General features: G+C 41.3%; 1 protein-coding gene across 1 annotated transcript in view; it reads left to right on the top strand.

Annotated features, from left to right (window-relative positions):
• The window catches only part of TMEM163 (transmembrane protein 163), a 158,318-nt gene that overhangs the window by 66,720 nt on the left and 67,409 nt on the right, over positions 1-24,189 (top strand). Inside the window, exon 3 of the mRNA XM_073305305.2 lies at positions 23,280-23,323. Coding sequence (XP_073161406.1) covers positions 23,280-23,323 — 44 coding nt within the window. The remainder of the gene's footprint in view (positions 1-23,279; positions 23,324-24,189) is intronic.

Genomic DNA, 24,189 nt, shown 5'->3' with positions numbered 1-24,189 from the left:
CAAATACTCACCAGCAACCACATACCACACAACAGAACCACTAACCCAGGAACCTATCCTTGCAACAAAGCCCGTTGCCAACTGTGCCCACATATCTATTCAGGGGACACCATCACAGGGCCTAATCACATCAGCCACACTATCAGAGGCTCGTTCACCTGCACATCCACCAATGTGATATATGCCATCATGTGCCAGCAATGCCCCTCTGCCATGTATATCGGTCAAACTGGACAGTCTCTACATAAAAGAATAAATGGACACAAATCAGATGTCAAGAATTATAACATTCATAAACCAGTCGGAGAACACTTCAATCTCAGTGGTCACGCAATTACAGACATGAAAGTTGCGATATTACAACAAAAAAACTTCAAAACCAGACTCCAGTGAGAGACTGTTGAATTGGAATTCATTTGCAAATTGGGTACAATTAACTTAGGCTGGAATAGAGACTGGGAGTGGCTAAGTCATTATGCAAGGTAACCTATTTCCCCTTGTTTTTTCCTATTCCCCCCTCCCCCCCAGACGTTCTTGTTAAACCCTGGATTTGTGCTGGAAATGGCCCACCTTGATTATCATACACATTGTAAGGAGAGTGATCACTTTAGATAAGCTATTACCAGCAGGAGAGTGGGGTGGGGGGAGAGAAAACCTTTTGTAGTGGTAAACACCCATTTTTTCATGCTTTGTGTGTATAAAAAGATCTTCTATACTTTCCACAGTATGCATCCGATGAAGTGAGCTGTAGCTCACGAAAGCTTATGCTCAAATAAATTGGTTAGTCTCTAAGGTGCCACAAGTACTCCTTTTCTTTTTGTTATCTATTATGGTAGTAATATACTTATTTCATAGATAAGGAAACTGAGAACCCAGTGATTTACCAAGACCACAGACAATCTCTCGAACACTAAAATCCCTGGACCAGATTCTTGACTGTCTGAGCTCTTTAAACATGACAGTTTCTTCCTTGTGGGGCACCCGTACCTCAAGGCTAGTTGTAAAGTCTCTGTCTTGTTCTGTTTGAGGGTTATTATATGAAGAAAATCCTGTTTTAAAATTCTTTATGATTGTGGAAACACTTTCAATAGCTAAAAAATACTTAATATTTAACAAAGAAAATCTCTATTTTGGAAAAAAAATAAAAGGATTACTCATATGACATTCCGGGGTGCAATTGAGACCAGCCAGGAGCTGTGTCACCAATTGTCCTGCAACCTGGGGTAACTCTCAGTGCATTTCTGCTGTAGCTCCAAACCTATGCTGCTCACAAACAGCCAAGTAGCATGCGGGTTATACCCTGAGTGTCTGTGTATAGCCCCAGCCCTGTTCCGGCAGCTCTGACTCCAGGAGCCTTTTGGGAAACACTGGCCACCTTCTGGCTTGCAGCAGCCTTGGTTACTACTTGCAGGGTGACCCCAACACACATTCAGTCCTGGATTTTGCCCCCAAAACATATGTTCGGCACTGTCCAGCCCTCTGCTGGACAATCCAGATATATTAGGTCCATTGCCCCTCCAAGGGTATCAACATACAACAGTCTTCTACCTTAAATGGAGTTACCCAAACAATTCACAACACTGGATTAAAGAATATAACAAGTTAATTTACCTACAAAGAGAGAGATTTTAAGTGAGTACAAGTGATGAGGCATTATAGTCAGAAATGGTTACAACAAAAATAAAGATAAACTGCTTCCTAAACTTAAACTAGACTTGGTTTAAGGTGAAGTCCCTCACCACATGTTTCAGTAACATTGCTGACCAAACTCTCAGGTCAGGATCTGCTCCCAAAGTCCAACAGCTGTTTCCTTTGTCTTCCTAGGAGACATATGGGTAGGGAGAGAGAACTTGGGGTGGATTTGCCCCTCGTTTTTATAGTTAAGTCACTCTTTGAAATGCATGTTTCTGAGCTTACCCCTCTTTAAAGTTCATTCCCACTGTGAGGACAGAGACAAGGAGGTTGGTGGTGAAAGAGATTTCATGCTGTTGTGTGCTAAGATGCAGATCTGTTTGTTCCTGATCCCCTTGCATGCCAAAGGATGGCCACTTGATAGCTGATGGCCCATCAGCTTTTATGGCACCTGGTTAGAGGTGTTAACTTGTCCTTATCTTTGAGAAACATGTTTACCCACTCCCCAGACTTGTCTGGTAAACACAGTTGAGTCATGATTTCAGGTTATGTTCATAACCTTACATATGCTGTTGCCATATTTCACCATGATATTATTGACCAGCACGTTATTAGTTTTCAAAGATACCTTATAAGGCATATTCTGTACAAAGATTATTATAATAGCATGTAGTATGTGAATACAGGGGTGCATTCCTCGTTTGCCATTTAAAGCAGGAAGGGAGCTTGTGATTAGGTGAAAAAAGAGACGCTGACATTTAGGGCAAGAGTGCAAGCTTGAGATATTTTCTTTCCGATAATTACTAACATGTAATATGAAGCTAAATGTCATGAAAGTGAATTTCCTCTGGTCCTTTCTTAGTGAGTTGTGTTTCACTCTTTGTGTGTTCCTCAAAGCATTGTGGAGAAATGTAAATTTAACTCAGTGCATTTTTCATCACGATGTCCAAACAGCAGTCAGCCTTTGTGTTAGTAAGGACCACTGTTACATTAATTCTATCAACAGCAAAGGACTCAATTGTAGCATTAGCCACTAGCTAGTGCAAGAGGTGGTGAGGAACTGCACCACCCCAGGGGTGGAGAGAAACCAGTCATTCCCAGAGCTCCAAGGCAAATGGGGGAGCATGCCTGCTGTATAATCCCAATGGATGGTACCTGGCTGCTTCTGCTGGCAGGTGCAGAGAAGTGGTGGATCATGCTGCACTGCCTATGGGCTCTAGGAGGAACAGCTATTGTGGCTGTCCCTTTCACTGGAGCTTCTTGTGCTCTCTGATCCACCTTGCACACCTATGCAGAAACCGGTCACAGTTGGGCTCAAAGCTAGGTTGTGAACTTGGATTTCCAAGTCACAAACACCTGTTATTCAAGGAGAGGTATTGGGCAAAAGCATCTCAGACTTTAGTCTACCTTAAATTCTCCTGACAGATTTCCTGTTTGCACCTGTGGGATTTTTGGATAAAATTGAGGGAGGAAAGAGCTCATCACATAAGAATCCAACTGGAATATTAAGTGCAGTATCAGTCTGTCTATGACACATCCTCTATTGAGGGCCATATCATGAGTCTGCACTTTTATGATGCTGGGTCTGTAATAGATCTTTTTTGCAGTTATTCTGTGTGTTAACTTTTGGATACTCCAACTGAGATACCATAAAATAGCAGGGTGCAGGTGTTGAGCACTTTCTGAAAATCAGACCCTTTCAGGTATCCCAAGTTGGCAAAAAGTGAGGCACCCAAAATAAAATCACTAGTCAGCTTTAACAGTGTTGACCAATGCACATATCACTCCCACTACAATTGGTCTGAAGAGGTAACAATGGGCTCAGCAATCTGAAAATGAGCTTTGGCAAAGAACTTAGAACATGCTGGTGAGAAGAGCAGTAGTAGGTTTGCATTAGCCACATGAAATATTAAGACCATTCATTTTCAATAATATAACCTTACACGTTACATAAGAACGGCCATACTGGGTCAGACCAAAGGTCCATCCAGCCCAGTATCCTGTCTACTGACAGTGGCCAATGCCAGGTGCCCCAGAGGGAGTGAACCTAACAGTTAATGATCTAGTGATCTCTTTCCTGACATCCATCTCCACCCTCTGACAAACAGAGGCTAGGGACACCATTCCTTATCCATCCTGGCTAATAGCCATTAATGGACTTAACCTCCATGAATTTATCCAGTTCTCTTTTAAACCCTGTTATAGTCCTAGCCTTCACCACCTCCTCAGGCAAGGAGTTCCACAGGTTGACTGTGTGCTGAGTGAAGAAGAACTTCCTTTTATTTGTTTTAAACCTGCTACCCATTAATTTCATTTGTTGGCCCCTAGTTCTTATATTATGGGAACAAGTAAATAACTTTTCCTTATTCACTCTCTCCACACCACTCATGATTTTATATATCTCTATCGTATCCCCCCTTAGTCTCCTCTTTTCCAAGCTGAAAAGTCCTAGCCTCTTTAATCTCTCTGCATATGGGACCCGTTCCAAAGCCCTAATAATTTTACTTGGCCTTTTCTGAACCTTTTCTAATGCCAGTATATCTTTTTTGAGATGAGGGGACCATGTCTGTATGCAGTATTCAAGATGTGGGCGTACCATGGATTTATATAAGGGCAATAAGATATTCTCCATCTTATTCTCTATCCCCTTTTTAACGATTCCTAACATCCCGTTTGCTTTTTTGACTGCCGCTGCACACTGCGTGGACGTCTTCAGAGAACTATCCATGATGACTCCAAGATCTTTCTCCTGATTAGTTGTAGCTAAATTAGCCCCCATCATATTGTATGTATAGCTGGGGTTATTTTTTCCAATGTGCATTACTTTACATTTATCCACATTTAATTTAATTTGCCATATTGTTGCCCAATCACTTAGCTTTGATTATACAAACATCATAAATTAAACTGCAAAACAGGATAATTTTTTAGCATTTATGATCTATTTCAGCACTTAGTGAAATATGCAAGTAGTGGTGAATTTCATCATCAAAGGGAGAACATGTTTTGATTTTCAGAAAATTTTGAAATGCTCCAGGATTGAAGACATGACACTTAACAGCTGCTAGGCTATGGGAATGCCTTAAAGAATATGCAGAACATTCCTAATTACACTTCCAGGAAACTGCTCTTATTTGAGATATGAATGGTATTTCACTAAGGTTTATAACTGGGTACCGTTTAAAATGTTGACATGTACCATTCACAGTAGCTAAAGTTTGTATTAATTAATAAATGTTAGAAAAAAGTGCTTTGAACATGCAAAATATCATAAAAGTGCAAATTATTGTTAAACTTGCCAAGATATTTGTGTTATTCTCTATTTTACATATAAGGAATACTGCAGTAAAAGCAAACAGTGCAGAAATGGCAGGATTTTATTGATACCTACCATCATTCATTGCGCTATGACCACCTTTTCAGATATACTAGTTTGTTTATGGTAAAAAATATTTCCCACTAATATAGAACCTAAGGGTCTCAAGATACTTTATATATGGGGGAAATGGAGTCAAAGAAATATTAAAGGAGTTGTCAAAGGTTATACAGGGAGTCAATATAATAAGTGGGAATGGAACACAACTGTCCTGACTCCTAATCCCCTTTTCTAATTGCTATATTGCAGTCTCTCTTCCGAGGCAGCATGTGCAAGTGGCTTAATGCATGGCATTAGGAGTCAGGAAACTTGTTACTATTTCTTAATTATGGTATGGGCAATGGCCTTGCCACATCTCTGAACCTCTCTGTTCCTCAATTTCCTCATCTGTAAAATGAGGAGCATAGTTATAATTAAGATTTATTTTTGAAGCACCTACCAAAATTCTTGGCAAACATTGAAATATACACAACTAAAGAATAAATATCAATTAAAAAAAAGACTAGCTGATATTCCTCAAAGTGAATCACATCCCTCCAAATGTACAATCCCCATTGAGTCAAGCCCTTCATAAATATAACATCTAGCTTCAGACGATTCCATATCTCTCACACTGCTCTATCTAAAAAAGACAGCAAAATAGAAATGGCCTTGTCACCTGAAGGTCATCACGACCAAGCTTGGTCAGAACAAAGGGTCTGAGTCCAGTTCTGAGGACTCTTCAGAGAGAACGCCATGCCACAGTATCCTATCTTTAAACCATAGGGGATGTTAGCTTGAGTGATCCACTGAGCTGTATTGTCACAGTAGCACTGTGGAGTATCTCTTTCATGTAGCCAAGTCCTGAGCCATTTACTGTAGGGTTTTATAGGTGCACTCTCTGCCCTTTCCCTTTGAAAATGTTTATTATTGTCACACTGGTCATAGTAAGACAGAGACTCTTTTGATCACAAGTTTATATATTAAAGCTCATATGCTTGTCGAATAAAAGGCATCACAATACTTGGCATGTTCATATTTGTTTTAATTACAAAGGTGTCTGTATAACCATGGGCTCAGTGGAATGATGTATATGGTTTGTAACCATTCATACTGGGAAATTATGGATTTTACATTCAAGAGCCTAATTCAGTAAGGCACTTAAGTGCATGCTTAATGTTGACATCAATGACACTTAAGCATGTGTTTTAGGGTTTTGTTGAATCTGTATCTAAATTCTTACACACAATAGAAACCCACCAATTATGATACCTTTAAATAACTCTAGGAGACATCCAGCCTCAGTAGACTTGCCCCAGAGCTAAATTTGGCCTCATGTTATTTAAAGAACTGTATCTGGGGTACAAAATTGTCAGAATATTAGCATAATGAAACCTGGAACCTACAGATTTCAGTGATGGGAGTAGTTGTACAGACTGAGAGCATGCTAGTTGGGTAGGTTGGACATCAGATGCTTTCTAAAAATGACAAAAATTTCTATTAATATGTCTGTGTATTCTTCACTAGCTTTCCAGAATCAAAACAAAGTGCATGCTACAAAAGGCAGGTTTTTATTATACTCAGACATATGTGGTAAATGACAAGGTTGAATATATCCTGTCTTGATTTACACCCTATACACTCCGTTTAGTCAATCAAGCTACATAGGATATAAGTCATGGCAGAACTTGGCTCCCTGTATATACACTTGTAGAAAAACAACATTGTTACACTTGCATGAGTTTGAGAGACTCTGTAGTTGAAGAATCAAGCAATGACAGGCTCATTACTGGCACTTCAGAAGTCTGTCTCTCTTTTTTATATCATTGAGATATCCAGTATTATGTGGACAATTTGATAATTAGATTTTAGAACACTAGAAAATTATTATAATTTTTTAAAAGTATTTAGTCCTTTTAACAGATCAGCGGATACCTTATTTAAATTCTTTGTGTCTATAGTGCTGCATATAAATAATAATTAACACATAAGGTACATTTAAAACCATAATTAGAAGTTAGGACAAAGTAAAAAAATGAATTCTGAATCAAGAAGTCTGGAACTAAAAGCCTAGATGAAGATACCTGTAGGTAATGGCACTGATCCGATATGTATGATGTTTCTGTTGCATCAAAAACCTTCTCAACCTAGATTTGTCATCATAGAACAATGTTTTCTGAATCTGCTCTATTTAAGGATAATAAAAAGCAAAATACCATATATTCCCCTTTGTGACACAAGAGCCTGCCATTGTAGTATGTGAAAGGAGGATTTAGTTCACACTTTGGATAAATGATTCATCATTGGTACAGACTACAGAGCCTGCCCTAAATAATTTAAGTCATAGGCACTTCCAGTGCTGCTGGGATTCTGCCACAGCTGCATCTGGAGCTAGAGTTTCAGTGCACAATCCCATTAGGAGCAAAAGAAAACTTTCTTTAATAGTATGCTGGGCTGAAATGTCATTGCCCTGGCTAAGTCAAGGGACCCTATCTCCTGAGTACACCTGCTGTTATTTATACCTGTGCATTCAAAGTCATTGAGGTTGTCCCAGTGTAACTGAGAGGAGAGATGGACTGTCTGTTATATGCTTTTGTAGGTTTTACTCTTCAAAATGGATGCACATGTAGTTAACTTAATTGGTCATCTATTCTAAATGCATGATCAGGGTCTAAGTGTCATAAAAAGATTTAGAGAGCCTTTCCCTAGTAGGGGGAAAACCCAGCTATCCTGCCTTTCAGGAGACAAGTTACACAGCAGCTTTGTCACTAATTTCTTGCATTTCTGATTAGTATGTACATAAGCACAGTATAAATGTCATATTAAGCAGATTCAGCTGTTTCATTAGTTTTATTGGCCAGCTCATTCAAGAAATACTGGCTCTCAGATGCAGACCACGTTCATCCCTGTACAAGTTATTAGCACTATTCATTCTCTCACTCAGATTGTTGTACATGCCTAATATACAAACTCCATTTCTCTGGGCCCAGGTCTGTTATCTTGTAGAGAGTCAACTTCTGTCCATGTGTTCCTGTATCATGAAAAGAAAGAAAAAAAAAGGACAGATGGAAAATAATAGTAATAATGTTATTTATAGAGCACCCCACCACCATGAAGCTGGTGTGCTGAACAACAGAGGCTGTAATAGAGTACGTCTCTCCTAAAACACAAACATAAAAAGAAGTGATGGGGGTCCAATGTCAAAATTGGAAAGAAAGATATTGAAAAGGAAGGTAATAAATGCAAGTCCAACTGTGGTTTTTCTGGAAACACCTTTGGGGGTAAAAATGCTTTAAGATTTTATTTTAAAAGTAATGAAGAACAAAATGAGAGTACGAGAAGGAGAGACATTTTACATCATTGTGCACACTGTAGCAAACTGTGATTGCCGGCCGACTTCAAACGCAGTGGAGGGATCTTAAAAAGCAACTAGTGGTAAGTGCACATAACCATCAGGAAGAAAATCAAGGAGTGAGCCTTGAATGCACGTAGCATTCAAACCCATCAGGGTTTAAAAACCATCTGTGTTGATTTAAAGTCAGTCCATATTAAATGCTTCATAATGTGACCATGATAGCTTGAACCAGTGCGCAGATGCTGATAAGGCCTCAACTGGAATATTGTGTCCAGTTCTGGGTGCTACATTTCAGAAAGATGTGGACAAATTGGAGAAAGTCCAGAGAAAAGCAACAAAAATGATTAAAGGTCTAGACAACATGAACTATAAGAGAAGATTGAAAAAAATGGGTTTGTTTAGTTTGGAGGCAAGAAGACAGAGAGGACATGAGAACAGTTTTCAAGTACATAAAAGTTGTTATAAGGAGGAGGGTGAAAAATTGTTCTCCTTAACCTCTGAGGACAAGACAAGAAGCAGTGAGTTTAAATTGCAGCAAGGAAGGTTTAGGTTGGACATTAGAAAAAATGTCCTAACTGTCAGGGTGGTTAAGCACTGGAATAAATTGTCTAGGGAGGTTGTGGAAGCTCCATTATTGGGGATTTTTAAGAGCAGGTTAGAAAAAAAACCTGTCAGGAATGGTCTAGATAATACTTAGTCCTGCCATGAGTGCAGGGGACTGGACTAGATGACCTCTGGAGGTCTCTTCCAGTCCTACACTTGTATGATTCTGTATTGTGAACAAGCTGCAAGTGATAAGACATCCCTGAGAAGAGAGAATGAATCAAGCCTGACGGTCTTTAGTCACATGTCACTGGATGAAATGAAACTGCAGCTGGTGCAAATTGAGTAATTAAAATAAAGCACTTTCGTTCCATGTCCAAAAGCATGGGGCTTTTAATGGGGCAAGGCCTCATCAGAAGTGATGCCAGAGTTCTGAACCTGATTTGCTACTTCTAGAGCAACTCCTCAGTGAACAAAGATACCAAGGGGCAGTGAGAGGCTTCTCATAGGGATAGTTCTCCACCCAGCACTAAGACTTCTACTTTCTGAGGGTTGAGGATGAGATGGCTCCAGTAGATCCATTTAGCAATATATATCCTTCATGTAGTTCTCCAGAGACCAGTCTCACGAAGCAACAGGACAGGGAGGGAGGCAGTCATGCTTTCAGTATCCTGATGATATTCAACCGAGGAATGAGAAGACTGAGCCATTCATAAGAACAAAAGAATGGCCATACTGGGTCAGACCAAAGGTCCATCTAGCCCAGTATCCTATTTTCTGACAGTGGCCAATACCAGGTGCCCCAGAGGGAAAGAACAGAACAGGTAATCATCAAATGATCCATCCCCTGTCACCCAGTCCCAGTTTCTGGCAAACAGAGGCTAGGGACACCATCCCTGCCCATCCTGGTTAAAAGCCATTGATGGACTTATCCTCCATGAACATATCTAGCCCTTTTTTGAACCCTGCTATAGTCTTGGTCTTCACAACATCCTCTAGCAAGGAGTTCCACAGGTTGACTGTGCGTTGTGTGGAAAAAGAAAACCCTTCCTTTTGTTTGTTTTAAACCTCCTGCCTATTAATTTCATTTGGTGACCCCTAGTTCTTGTGTTATGAGAAGTAGTAAATAGCACTTCCTTATTTACTTTCTCCACACCAGTCATGATTTTATAGACCTTTATCATATCCCCTCTTAGTTGTCTCTTTTCCAAGCTGAAAAGTCCCAGTCTTATTAATCTCTCCTCATATGGAAGCTGTTCCATACCCCTATTCATTTTTGCTGCCCTTTTCTGAAGGGCATACATGCTCCATCTTCTTGTCTTTGCTCTGAACCTCTCTTCCCTCCCCTTCCCAGCAGCCATCACTTGAAGACAGAAGAATGGTTTATGAGACTGGAAGAGCAGCATTTTGTGAGGAAAAATACAGCAGGATATTAAGCAGGAGGTGCTCATCCTCTCCCCCAGAATCACCTATACAGTGCACTCACTGTACCTGTACATACTATAATAGTTTCAGCTCTGGCTCCATCAACTATGAACTCTTGAGTGGCCCTGGAAATTGCTATTGACACAGCTGCCTTGGGGCTGTCCACCTTGTGCTTGTCCCATTTCAAATAGGCTGCCCTTAGACATGTGGCTTTTCATGTAGATGAGACTAGCTGTGCTGGAGAGACTGATATGCAAGCTTTACTGTTCTCCTGTACTCAACTTCATATTTCTCAATGTTGCATCCACTGAAGTGTCTCAGAAGAGGTTTTTTGTATATGGAGGGAGTTCTGGCATGCAGACTGATGGGACCTCTGACATTATATTTGCTGTATCAGGCCATTGATTTACCTTCCAGGCACACATCCACTAACTTGTTTTTACATTGCTAGATATAGACTTGTACAGGGATTTGCACCTTGGATGCACCATCCCACTCTGCTGCCACATCTGTTTTGTTCCCCTGTGGGACGTGCCAATGCAGGGACGGGACTGCTAGGGCAGTGCAATAGAAGATGAGGAGTAACTAAAACAGCTCCACTTCTACCCAGCTCTGCTTCCTTTGGCAGCCTCCCATTTTCCAGGATGCTAGATCTGGGTAAGGAGTAATTTTCCCATCTGAAAATGTTTGAGATATCAAAAAGTCCCCCATCCTGAATTGGGTAAAAAAGTCAAACTCTCAAAAAATTGTGCAAACCAAAATCCATTATTTTTAATTCATCTCAATCAAAATGTTGTTTCAATAATTTTGAAATACTCTGTTTCAATTTAGATTTGTTTTTCTTTAGCCTTTTTTATGTTAAATTCTCTAACATTTCAAAATGAAAAGTCTGTGTGACTCGAAAAACAAACTTTCTGGTTTGAAATTTACAGGCAGTGTTTGAGTTGGAGATTAATTGGAACTGACCCTGTTTTGCTAACAGTTTTGATTTCAACAAATCAGCATTTTTCGGTGAAAAACACAGTTCATCAAAAAATTCCTGACCAGCTTGCAGTAAGCCTCCTTTCCCAAGACAACCCCCATCACCAGATACAATCTTTGGGCTTGTCTACACTGGCACATTAAATTGGCACTGCTGAGATCAACATAAGACATAAGTTGATGGCAGAGCACTCTCCTGTCGACTTCAGTACTCCACCTCCCTAAGAGGCAGAAGTTAACTCAGCGGGAGGTCGATGATTTTTTCACACCCCGGAGTGACGTAACTTACATCGACTTAAGCAGCAGTATAGACCAGGCCTTTATGTTGCACATACATCATCCTCTTTTCGGGTGTGAAGAGAAAGAAAGAGGAGAGAGAGATCCAGGTAAAAGGGAGGATGAGGAGAAAAGTAACACAAGAACTAGCGGTCACCAAATGAAATTAATGAGCAGGAGGTTTAAAACAAACAAAAGGAAGTATTTTTTCACACAATGCACAGTCAACCTGTGGAACTCCTTGCCAGAGGATGTTGTGAAGGCCAAGACTATAACAGGGTTCAAAAAAGAACTAGATAAGTTCATGGAGGACAAGTCCATTAATGGCTATTAGCCAGGATGGGCAGGGATGGTGTCCTTAGCTTCTGTTTGCTAGAAGCTGGGAATGGGGATGGATCACTTGATGATTACCTGTTCTATTCATTTCCTCTGGGGCACCTGGCATTGGCCACTGTCAGAAGACAGGATACTGGGCTAGATGGACCTTTGGTCTTACCCAGTATGGCCGTTCTTATGTTCTTAAGTATAAGCAAAAAGATTGGTTGGGGAGGAAGGAATGGCTGATTGTGTATGATGGAGGTAGGAAGTAGACCTAAGACAGAATGAGAGTTGAAGGAGTGAAAGAGAAAGGGAAAACAAGAATGAAAGAACCACACCAAGATAGAAAGGAGAGGAAAAAGTAGAATGGAGGGAAAAGGAAAAGAAGAAAGAATAAATCTTAGAGGCACAAAATTCAGCAATTGGTTGTTAATATAAATCTTAAAATAAAAAGCTTACTATTGATTTATTATTACTGCCTCTAAGCAATGCTATTTCTTTAGAATGATTAGGGGTTGGTTACCAGGAGAGTTAAAGGCCTGTACAATGGCTTTGTCCCATTATATTTAGCCACTCACTAATTCGCTATTTTTAGTATTTGCAAGAGCTGTTCCCGACTCAACAAGTTTCTGAAATGAGCCCTGCTAGAAGCAAGGATGGACATCTTTTAGTTACAGTTGGCCCTGAGGACCTCAGCATTTTTAGATGCTTTTATGACTGGTTCTGCATGCTTCGCTGCTTTGTACTGTACGTGATGTTTGCTTGTCTCTTGCTTGACTGGGCTGAAGGTTTATCCCATTGCTGTGTTTCTCCCCCACCCCCCTTGACGGTTTGAATGTCCATTAAATCAATGGTCATTTAAAAATGTTTAACAGCATATGTCTGCCAGCTAAGGGCAGGCTGAGATGAGGGGCTAAATTCATTTATAGAGCTATATTGTACCTAGTGAATTACACCAGGGATGAATCTAGCTTAGAGCCTTCGAAATACCTGAAAATTGAAAATATGTTGTTCAAACTGTTAAATACAAAACCAAAATATACTAATGTATTGTGCACGTTTGCAAAAATTCTCTCATGGAAATATAGCAGCTTGAAAGACAAGGAGAGGCAAGGAATCTCTGACTCGAACATTTTAAATAAGCAGGTGGAGAAAAGTGCATCATAAGCAGGTAGCTCTCAAATAAAATAAGCAAAAGAATATGATTTACTCAACAAATGTTAACAGCCCTTAAATTTTAACAAAGAACTCTACATTCACTTTAGAAAGAGGGAGGATGATCTTGTGGTTAAGGAATAGGAATGGAAATCAGAAGACCTAGGCCAAAATTGCTCAACTGGAGTGCCAGAAATTAAGCACGTAAATCCATATTTATTCACAAATCAGGGTTGATTTTTTTTAACCATCTGATCAGATCTAATTATTACATTTTATGAAGGCATCTGTATTTAATTAGGTTAGGGTCATTGTAGGTGTCTGACTGGGGCAGAACTTGCCTCTAGGTGTGAAGAGTATCTGTTGGGTATTTTGCTTAGGTTATTTAATTCATTGAGAAATGAACATGTCATAATAATGGGATTGATTATATACTTAGAAGACAGCCTTTAGTTTCTTTGCAAAATAAAGACTATGGTTAAGAGGAAATACTTGACCTTTTTCGGTTACCGTGATAAATAGTAACATTTCAGTGACCTTTGTTGTTCGTCTCTTGTGAGAGACAGCTACCTAGTGATGTGCAGATACTTATATTAGCCACTTTCCCCAAGATTGGTAACAATTTCAATAACATCCCCCCTGTTATTTAAAGAAGTTGTTGTTGTCATGGTTAAATACATTAGCATTCTAGTTATTAGATGGAACAATGGGCTAAATCATTAGCCTTTTGCCTCTGAATATTGGTCCATATTTAGATCACAAATTAAATTAGTTTTTTGGTTTCAGTCGAACAGTCCACATCACAAAGCCAGTATGTTATCTGATGCCTTGCACACTCTGTCTGAAAGAAGAGCAGGATTAGATTAGCAAAGATTAAGATCTAGTGGCAGAGCTAGGTGATGGAAGATTGCACCTGTCAGAGCTATGCCTGCCCTTAATCAGTGCTGTTGGTCTCTGTTGCTATCATGAAAACAAAAGTAGAGTTAATGCAAAAACAAAATTCAGAAGACATACTTAACATTTCATCTTTTAGCATAAAGATTCTAAACCTATCTGCATCAAGAGGAAGTGGATTAGAGTGCCTACCACTGAACTGGTGCTCTATAAATAACAAGTAAGAACAGCAAGAGTTTTGGTGGGTGACTTCATTTCAGTCGTCAAAATCACAAAAATCTCCATCCCAATTGGCACTCTTTGTAGCAGACTCAGGAGAGAGACCAAAACCTAACTAGGCATATGCAGACTGAACTATCTAACCTGCCAGTCTTTAAGGTGGCCACTTCAGGTCAGCACCGAAGTATAGTGATGAGAGTCAATGCACTGTTGCTACCTGTGTGATAACCATTCTGTGGACAACTAGACTTCAATCCCTAGGGCTATCGCTTCACCATCATTCACTGCAGCAGCTACAAATTGAAAACTTGCAAAAATACTGCTCAAACTGGATTAGGTGAGGATTTATGTTCAACTATAAGAAACAAGAAAAATAGAGTCATAAAAATGTGCAATAGGAACACAGATGAAGGATTTAGGAGTTAAAATCCTGGAGTGAATAATAATTAGCCATTTTTGCTAATATGTGAGGGAATTGAAAAGAATTATTTGGATTAGATGCAGAGAAAAGCTTTGCACCAATTCCTGATTCACTGCTTGGGTAATGAAGATGGGACAGATTTTCAGCTGATGTCAAACTCTCAATTGTTATAGTTCCTTTGACTTCAGTGGGCTATGACAATTTATATCAGCTGATGATTTGCCCCATACAATTTATATTTTTAATATTTTTTCAGATTTCTATTAACAGTTCAAAAGTCCGGGAATGAAAGATGGTCCTGAGAAACTTAACAGCACTCACTAAAGTTCACTTATTCCTCATCCGCACCTTGAGTCTGCAAAGCTCTTGAGGATATACTGGCTCTTTTCATGTTTGCCCTGGAAAAGACATTTGAATTTACTATTAAATACTAGATAGAGTTCCAAAAATATGTCAAGAACAAGAACGCTTTTCTAAATGAATTTACACACCAATTTTTTGTTTGTTTTTTTGGATGCTTGATCTTGTTTGTTGTTTGCATTACAGTAGTGTCTAGGAGTTCCAACCATGTTCAGGGCCCCATCATGCTAGGCAGTGTACAAATACATAGTGAGAGTTGGTGCTTGCTCTGAAGAATTTATAATCTATATAGACAAGTGTGACCATGCTCTTCAAGGTCCAAGACAAACTACAGGGCAGACTTGAGTAGGGTGAAGAAGCCCACAGAGTTTACTGAAGTAGTTCCCCACCTTCCTTGGGCAGAGGTTACCTGCAACAGTCTTGCTAGAGCCACGCTCCCCATTTCTATGAACATTAGGTGTAGAGAAACCTTTTTGCAAGAACCTATATTTTGGACCTCTCTTACCTGACACCTACTTGCTTCTCCCAGGAAGGCTAATTCTAAAGAAATCATAGTGGGGGGATTGTCCTGCCAGAATCCACACATGAAGGGGAAATTGCTGTAGGCAGATCTCCCCCATCCTGTGTGGCAGGAGAAAGTCAGCCACCTCTCTGACACCATCTTCCTATGTCCCCAGATCTCATGGAAGTCTGTCCAGGAGGGCTGGGTGCATGATACTTTCATTTCCCACTCCTAGCGTCCTGGGATATTTGTGCTAAAAATAACAGCCCTGACTGATTTTGTGTGAAGCTCCTCCTTGTGAGGGAACCTCAAAGAAGAGGGGAGGGGGCACCTACTGGTGATGGATTCTCTGGCTATGCAGTTCAATAAGAGCTGTTTTGCCAGGGAAAAGGTGGGCTTAAAGGGGACCAGAATCAATATGGATGCACAAAACCTCTATGAGAATGGCCTTGTGTCTCCAGTGGATCCTGTGTGATCTGTGGGGCTGGGGAGTTGAACTGTTTGTGCTCTGGTGGCAAGGGGACAGAGATGACCCAGCTAGCAGTCCATTGCAATACACAGCTGATGAGCACGTCACTAGATATTTATTTATGATTTTCCTCCTCATTGCACAGAACAGGACCCATCATCTGATCTGTGCCATTTTATGGAATGGGAGTCCTATGGCTACCTTTGCTGCTGGATCTACAACATGGAAATGCAAAAGTTATCATTCCTGCCATAGCCACTAAACTCTCTGACATGCATTTTAACTAAGCAATGGTGATTTATTAGCTGAGCTTTATTGGTCACATTACTTATCAGCTGGAGGTATTAATAGGCCTGAGGCAAAGCTGTGGGTGCTTTAGCTCTAATTGATTGTTTAGATTGGAAAAAATGACAAATGGGCCTTTATTGCTAATAGAAAACCAATAAGTAATTAAAGAAAATAAAAAATATTTTTCAGCTGTTTAAAATGTTGATTGCTACTTTTATTATTCTAGCATTCCACCCTGCAGCTGCATTTTAGCACCTCAGGCTCTGCCAAGATCTGGAAGTATATCAATTTCTGTCTCCAGCAGAAAAGCAAGGGGAGCTTTTAACATTGTCATCCCTGAGTTAATGTTTGTTTTCATTTGCTTATGGTTTCATGTTTCTAAAATGACGTGTATTTCTGAAGTTTGATGGAAATGTGTCTGTAAGCATGCATGCACAGGTGGGCAGGCGCACACCTACCCACGCTCACTCGCTCTCTTCAGGTTTCAGCCACTTGCCACCTCTTGCCACTTCCAACCACACCTTTCTGTGTACAAGACCACACTGCAGTTAGGATCATTTGGTCTTGAATTGACAGCTCCCTTCTTTAACCTGAAGATGAAGACAGAGGGGCATTCTTGGTGAGGACCTCTTGCCTCTGGAAATAATTCTCTTCTTCTGCCATGAGAGCCTGGATCTGATCTCCTTCAAAACATACTACAAGACTTACATGTTCTCCAAGGGTTTTCCTGTATGGGTGGGGAGGACATCAGGGAATAAATGGAATAGAGGCTATTTTGGGTCAAGGAGGGTTGTCAGGAGGTCTACTTTTAATATTTTTTATAAGATCCAAATTATTTTATTAAGGGTTTTTCTTAAGTGCTAGCTATTTTATTCCATACTATGTCTTTGTTATGTGCGTAGAGCTTGTTGTAACTGGAGAAAACTGAAATCAATACGAAAAGTGTAAACACACACGAATACATTTTGTGGTTGTCATGATGTGCTCATTTCCGTACACTAAACAAAAAGAAACACAATTCTTGTCCTGGAGATCTCCTTTGTGTCTAGATTACAGGAAGGGACCCACAGAACATCCCAGAGGTGGGGATAATAGGAGGTAGAATTCCTAAAATCATTTTTTGGGATCATCATGGAATTAATTAGTTTTAAATCTGATTTAGAATAAGAAGATGCCTGCTTGGTCAGCTGGGATGGGAAGATCATTGCAGGCATGGAGCAGTGTTAAAAAAAACTGCGCAGAGAAAAGAAATGAATGTAGCTTGGGGCTGTATAATATAAACACACCCATCTACAAAACTCTGTGTGTGTGTGTGCCCATATTTTGTTCATGTAACCTAAGCATTGGCATTACACAGATTATATCCACAGGCAGGAAAAACCATTAAATGAGTATTTGTTGCCAGTACTGTGTCCCACTATAGGTCAGCCTTGCTTCCCTGGTCTGGTTCTGGCTCAGCAGTCATAATGGAGAGATGTAGCCCCTGTTTTCAACTAGGAAGTGAAGTGGAGTTTGTAGAGGGAGAAATCATGATCTAAAAATAGTGGCTATTTAATCATTTTAAAAGTCACCCAGATTGGTGTTTACAAATAACACCGCCCCCCACCCACCGAATTACGGTGCATATTTAGTGGGAGGAATAGTTAAAAGTATCTATGCTCTTCCAGGTGCTGCGCTAATGAGTGCTTGTTTTAATGACATACTGAAAATTAGGTATTGCTTTTGTGTCAAGTCACAGAGTGAAAATGTCATTGATAAGGCTGGGCTTACACCTCTTCAGAGTCATTTTATTCCCCAAACAATCCTGAGAAGTTTTCCTTCCTCCTAAAGGAAATTAACTTAGTCAGTTTCTAAATAAACACATTTTAAGCTTGTTTCACTCCATTCAGAACTGTTGGGCAGATTAGAACGCTTTCCTGATGGTTGACCAGATAGCACAGAAACAATTAGCTACCTTTTCATGCTACAGACACTTGTTTAAAAGAGATCACAGCAGAAGAAAACGAGGACTATAAAAATGCAGCAGGATTTGGTTCATCAGCTGGATGCTGCAAATTAGCTTGCAGGGCCCGTTGCAGGTTCGCCTTTGATGAGCTCAGAGCTACAGTGGGAACCCTCCACGGCTGTCCACTTCTTCCTCAATCAACTTTCCACCCTCTACAGCAGGCCAAACCCTCTATTTATTCTTTTCCTACCTCCAGCAAGCCTCAGGACAATTCCCTTCTTACCTTAGATACACCATGATGTTGTACCCAGGGCCTAGTCTAGGAATGAGGCAAGCCAGTCATCTGGGGGAGAGGTTTGCCCTCTTCTAAGCTGTGAAAATGACTACAGTCTATGACTGCTGAACATTCGCAAGCATAGCTCACAACAAGTTCACTGAATTTTTAAGCCAAGGTACATTTCAAGTGGGGTGAGGTTCAGTGTAAAGTATCAGTAGAGCTATTCATAACCTTGCTAAAACTCCTGGTGGTCAGAAAACATACATCATGTTTGGTGCAAAAATGTTAAGATTCCAAATCTTTAAAGTTTCTTTTCTATGGTTGATGTCCATTTTTGTGACAGTTGCCTTGGTAATTTACAAATGCAGCTAAAATCAACCACCTAGTGCCCCTACTTTGCTAAAACTATTATGCATAGTATTTCTATGAAATGTATTATCATTAAAATTTCATTAACACTCCTAACACTGTTAATAGTTATAATTTAAAATCTTCAGAATATTTCACAAACTAACCTGCCTTGAGAGCCCTCTGGCAGATCAATAAGTATTACAGTATTGCCACCTCCAACCTCACAAACAACATGCCAGACAAATGCCAGATATGGTGAGACTTGCAATAAAAGCCTAAATAAAAACACTATGTTACAGATATGAAAGCTGAGGCAGAAGTGTCAAGTGATTTTCTCCAGGCTGAGGGGAAGTCATAGTCAGTGCTGGGGTTAGAACACGGGAGCTTCTGGCGTTAAGGCCTGTGCTCAGTCCATTAATCCCACACTTCTTATACAAGTATTGTCACTTACACTGGATATTCATGCAGCAAGAGAAGACGACCCATTAGAGTGAATGGTAATTATGAATGTAAATTCCTGCCCCATGGTTCTGGGGATATATTCTATTTCTTACTGGAGTTTAGAAAAAATAGTAAATTTGTCCCACTGTTTAGCTTTATTGTTAATATTAACTAGAAAGAATAAAGGAACTTTCTTTTAACATAGGACCCACACTGCTGCCTTTTCTCCTGTTAATTTGTATTGACCTACTCTGCAAATAGGAATCAATGTTGCTCTTCAGTGGGAGTAAGCATGGAAGAATCAGGCCCAAGAAGAAAGCCAAGGAAAGTGTGGGCCCCTTAATGAATGAGGGAGGCAACCTAGTGACAGAGGATGTGGAAGAAGCTAATGTATTCAATGCTTTTTTTGCCTCTGTCTTCGCGAACAAGGTCAGCTCCCAGACTGCTGTGCTGGGCATCACAACATGGGGAATAGATGGCCAGCCCTCTGTGGAGAAAGAGGTGGTTAGGGACTATTTAGAAAAGCTGGACGTGCACAAGTCCATGGGGCCGGACGAGTTGCATCCGAGAGTGCTAAAGGAACTGGCGGCTGTGATTGCAGAGCCATTGGCCATTATCTTTCAAAACTTGTGGCGAACGGGGGAAGTCCCGGATGACTGGAAAAAGGCTAATGTAGTGCCAATCTTTAAAAAAGGGAAGAAGGAGGATCCTGGGAACTACAGGCCAGTGAGCCTCACTTCAGTCCCCGGAAAAATCATGGAGCAGGTCCTCAAAGAATCAATCCTGAAGCACTTACATGAGAGGAAAGTGATCAGGAACAGTCAGCATGGATTCACCAAGGGAAGGTCATGTCTGACTAATCTAATCGCCTTCTATGATAGATTACTGGTTCTGTGGATGAAGGGAAAGCAGTGGATGTATTGTATCTTGACTTTAGCAAAGCTTTTGACACAGTCTCCCACAGTATTCTTGTCAGCAAGTTAAAGAAGTATGGGCTGGATGAATGCACTATAAGGTGGGTAGAAAGTTGGCTAGATTGTCGGGCTCAACGGGTAGTGATCAATGGCTCCGTGTCTAGTTGGCAGCCGGTGTCAAGTGGAGTGCCCCAGGGGTCGGTCCTGGGGCTGGTTTTGTTCAATATCTTCATAAATGATCTAGAGGATGGTGTGGATTGCACTCTCAGCAAATTTGCGGATGATACTAAACTGGGAGGAGTGGTAGATACGCTGGAGGGGAGGGATAGGATACAGAAGGACCTAGACAAATTGGAGGATTGGGCCAAAAAAATCTGATGAGGTTCAATAAGGATAAGTGCAGGGTCCTGCTCTTAGGACGGAAGAACCCAATTCACAGCTACAGACTAGGGACCGAATGGCTAGGCAGCAGTTCTGCAGAAAAGGACCTAGGGGTGACAGTGGACGAGAAGCTGGATATGAGTCAGCAGTGTGCCCTTGTTGCCAAGAAGGCCAATGGCATTTTGGGATGTATAAGTAGGGGCATAGCGAGCAGATCGAGGGACGTGATCGTCCCCCTCTATTCGACATTGGTGAGGCCTCATCTGGAGTACAGTGTCCAGTTTGGGGCCCCACACTACAAGAAGGATGTGGATAAATTGGAGAGAGTCCAGCAAAGGGCAACAAAAATGATTAGGAGTCTGGAACACATGACTTATGAGGAGAGGCTGAGGGAACTGGGATTGTTTAGTCTGCGGAAGAGAAGAATGAGGGGGGATTTGATAGCTGCTTTCAACTACCTGAGAGGTGGTTCCAAAGAGGATGGTTCTAGACTATTCTCAGTGGTGGAAGAGGACAGGACAAGGAGTAATGGTCTCAAGTTGCAGTGGGGGAGGTTTAGGTTGGATATTAGGAAAAACTTTTTCACTAGGAGGGTGGTGAAACACTGGAATGCGTTGCCTAGGGAGGTGGTGGAATCTCCTTCCTTAGAAGTTTTAAGGTCAGGCTTGACAAAGCCCTGGCTGGGATGATTTAATTGGGGATGGGTCCTGCTTTTGAGCAGGGGGTTGGACTAGATGACCTCCTGAGGTCCCTTCCAACCCTGATATTCTATGATTCTATGATTAAATAAGCATATTGGTCCACAGGAAGTACTATATAGAGTTTACTTATAGAGTATAACGAATAAATAATGATACAGTACTTCATATTTGTTTACTCTATTTCATCTGGAAAGATCCCAGAAACATTTTATAAACTACAGAGTAGAGCGATCACTTAACACTGAAATGCAGCAGATACTTTTTTGTCAGTTAGGGTTGTCAGGCATCCAGTTTTCGAAATGCTCAGTCAAAAAGGGACCGTGGTGGCTCCGGTCTGCACAGCTGACTGGGCCACTAAAAGTCTGGTTGACCACAGTGCCAGGGGGGCAGGCAGACTCCGTGCCCGGCTCTGCGTGGCTCCCGGGAAGTGGCCAGGAACCATGGCCAATGGGAGCTGCAGGGGTCGTGCCTGCGGGTGGGGCAGCACATGGAGTCCCCTGGCCACCCCTCTGCATAGGAGATGGAGAGACATGTCGCAGCTTCCCAGGAGCTGCATGAGGTCAGTGCCGCCTGGAGCCCTCACCCTGAACCCGCTCCCACGCCCCAACCTCCTGCCCCAGCTCAGAACCCTCTCCCACACCCCAACCCCCAGCTTGGAACCCTCTCCCACACCCCAACCCTCAGCCCCAGCTCGGAACCCTCTCCCACACCCCAACCTCCTGCCCCAGCCCTAAGCCCCCTCTCACACTCTGAACATCTCGGTCACAGCCCAGAGCCTCCTCCTGCTCCCTAAACCGCTCATCCTCAGTCCCACCGCAGAGCCCGCACCCCCACCTGGAGGCCTCACCCGCTCCTGTACCTCAATCCCCTGCCACAGCCTGGTGAAAATGAGCAAGTGAACAAGGGTTCAGGAGAGTGAGCGATTGAGGGGAGGGATGGTGTGAGCAGAGGCGGGGCCTTGGAGAAGTGGTGGGGGAAAGGGGGAGACAAGGGTGTTCGGTTTTCTGCAATTAGAAAGTTGGCAACCCTGCTGTCAGTACCCAACAGTTTCTACATCAGAAAGTGAGGAAATGCCACTGCAGACTGAATGGAATCAGGCAGAATATAAATACCTAAATTGCAATGTGGCCAGGATACAAGAGTTAACAGACATGCCTGTGCTTGAAACAAGCATCATGTGATCTTTAAAGGCTGCAGGTGGTCAGAACTAGAACTGGGGTAAAATTTTCCAAAAAAAGTTTTCCACAGCAAATGCTGATTCAATGGAATCAACACTTTTCACAGGGACCCACCAACTTTTGATGGAAACTTGCCTGCGTGGTTTTTCTACTAGTCTCCCCATCAACCAGCAAGCTGGTGGATGGGTTGCCCAGCTTTCTGAGGTCCCTAGGTACCCAGGAGCTGGGTGGCTGGGGACTCCTGGACTCCTCAGACTGTCCAGGGAGCAGGGCAACTAGTTTCCCACTTGGCCAGCTCCCTGGCTCCTTGGGTGCCCTGCTAGGTTGGCTGGCTTCATGGTTTTTCTGCCAACAAGCTGATCCAGCAGCCAGCTGGGAAGCTAGCTTACCCACCAGCCCAGAAATTTTGGAAAAATTCTATTTTGGTTCTTCTAAAATAGATTTATTGCCAAAATTTGTGCATTTGGGGCTTTTCACTCTGATTTGGAACTAAAAAAAATGCAAATGCAAAAGTTTCTATGGGACAGAAATTCTGGTTCCTGCACAGCTTTGGTCACAACCTCATCTGAAGGGCAGCACTCCCAGCAGCACAGCGCCCCTGAATGTCATACTTGGGCATTGGCCCAGTGCCATCTTGGAAGAAAGAGGACCACTTACTGGCTCACCACACCGTACCCTATAGCATGTTGTGCCTTCGCCGTATGCCTCCCCTATGTTTTGTATGCAAATTGAAAGAAGCACGGCCTATTCCTGCAAGCTGGTTTTGCAGGTAATTAATGCTGTAACTTGTTTTCTATGTGCATTTTTCTTCTTTTCAAAGTGCAACTCTCCTCTTAGATGAAAGAAAATACCCAAAAGACGTTTTAAATTATGCTAAATAATATTTTCTTTCTTTTAGCTGTCTCCATAATGAGGTACAGTGCATCATCATTTGGATTTGCTGTAAGTAATCTTACAATTTAAATATGTTTCACAGTGAGATGTTATGTTGCATGCAATACCTGAACTCTCACTGTAATTTTTCTTAGCCAAGGAGTGCATCAAGGTGTAGTAAAAGAAAATCAGTGACTCACCGGAAAGATCATTGTTTAAACCTGAAGTAATAGGTAAAAGTGTTGGGGTGGTCTGCTTTCAATCTCAGCAGATGAAGGCATCCATATCAATGCTAAACCATATCTTATGCTGATGGACGTTATAGAAAAAGCTAAGAGGGAGAGGTATTACAAACCAGAACCAATTTTCCATTTCAAGGTCCTGCAGCATATTTATCCCCCATGCAGGTGTAGATCTGAGGTCCCAACTTCAATTGTGAAATCCTGTCCCTATCGAAGTCAATGTCAAAACTCCCATTGACATCACTGGAGCCAGGATGTGATCTTTGGTCTCTAAAAATTGCTACTATTTTTCAATTTGCAGTTGAACACTAATATATTCTCAATAGAGATTATCTGCAGAGAAAACATTCCCAATTAAATGAAAAACAACATGAAAGTCAAACATTTTGTATTTTTTTTGTGAACTTGAAAGTGGGACTGTTTCTGTGAAAAATTTGAGTTGGGTGTGTGAATTATTCTGGGCATAGAGAAGAAAGATAAATTAACTCAAATCAGAGAGTAAGGAAATGCTTAATGGGCCAGTATTGAGCTGAGATGGCACTGTATCAGAAACCTGTAAAAAAAATTCATGTTTTTAAGTGTTGCAAATGTGAAGATTTTGCTAAAGATGTGGCGTACAGTGAAATTAGATGAAATTCCTTTGCAAAGTCACTGAAAGACAGGTGCCCTTTTTCTTTTAGACTTCATACAAGA

Source organism: Lepidochelys kempii, chromosome 11 (assembly GCF_965140285.1).
Source record: "Lepidochelys kempii isolate rLepKem1 chromosome 11, rLepKem1.hap1, whole genome shotgun sequence".
In the NCBI taxonomy this organism is placed as follows: Eukaryota; Metazoa; Chordata; order Testudines; family Cheloniidae; genus Lepidochelys; species Lepidochelys kempii.
The sequence above is the reverse complement of the archived record's forward strand: the minus strand, read 5'-3'. Positions and strand labels throughout refer to the sequence as shown.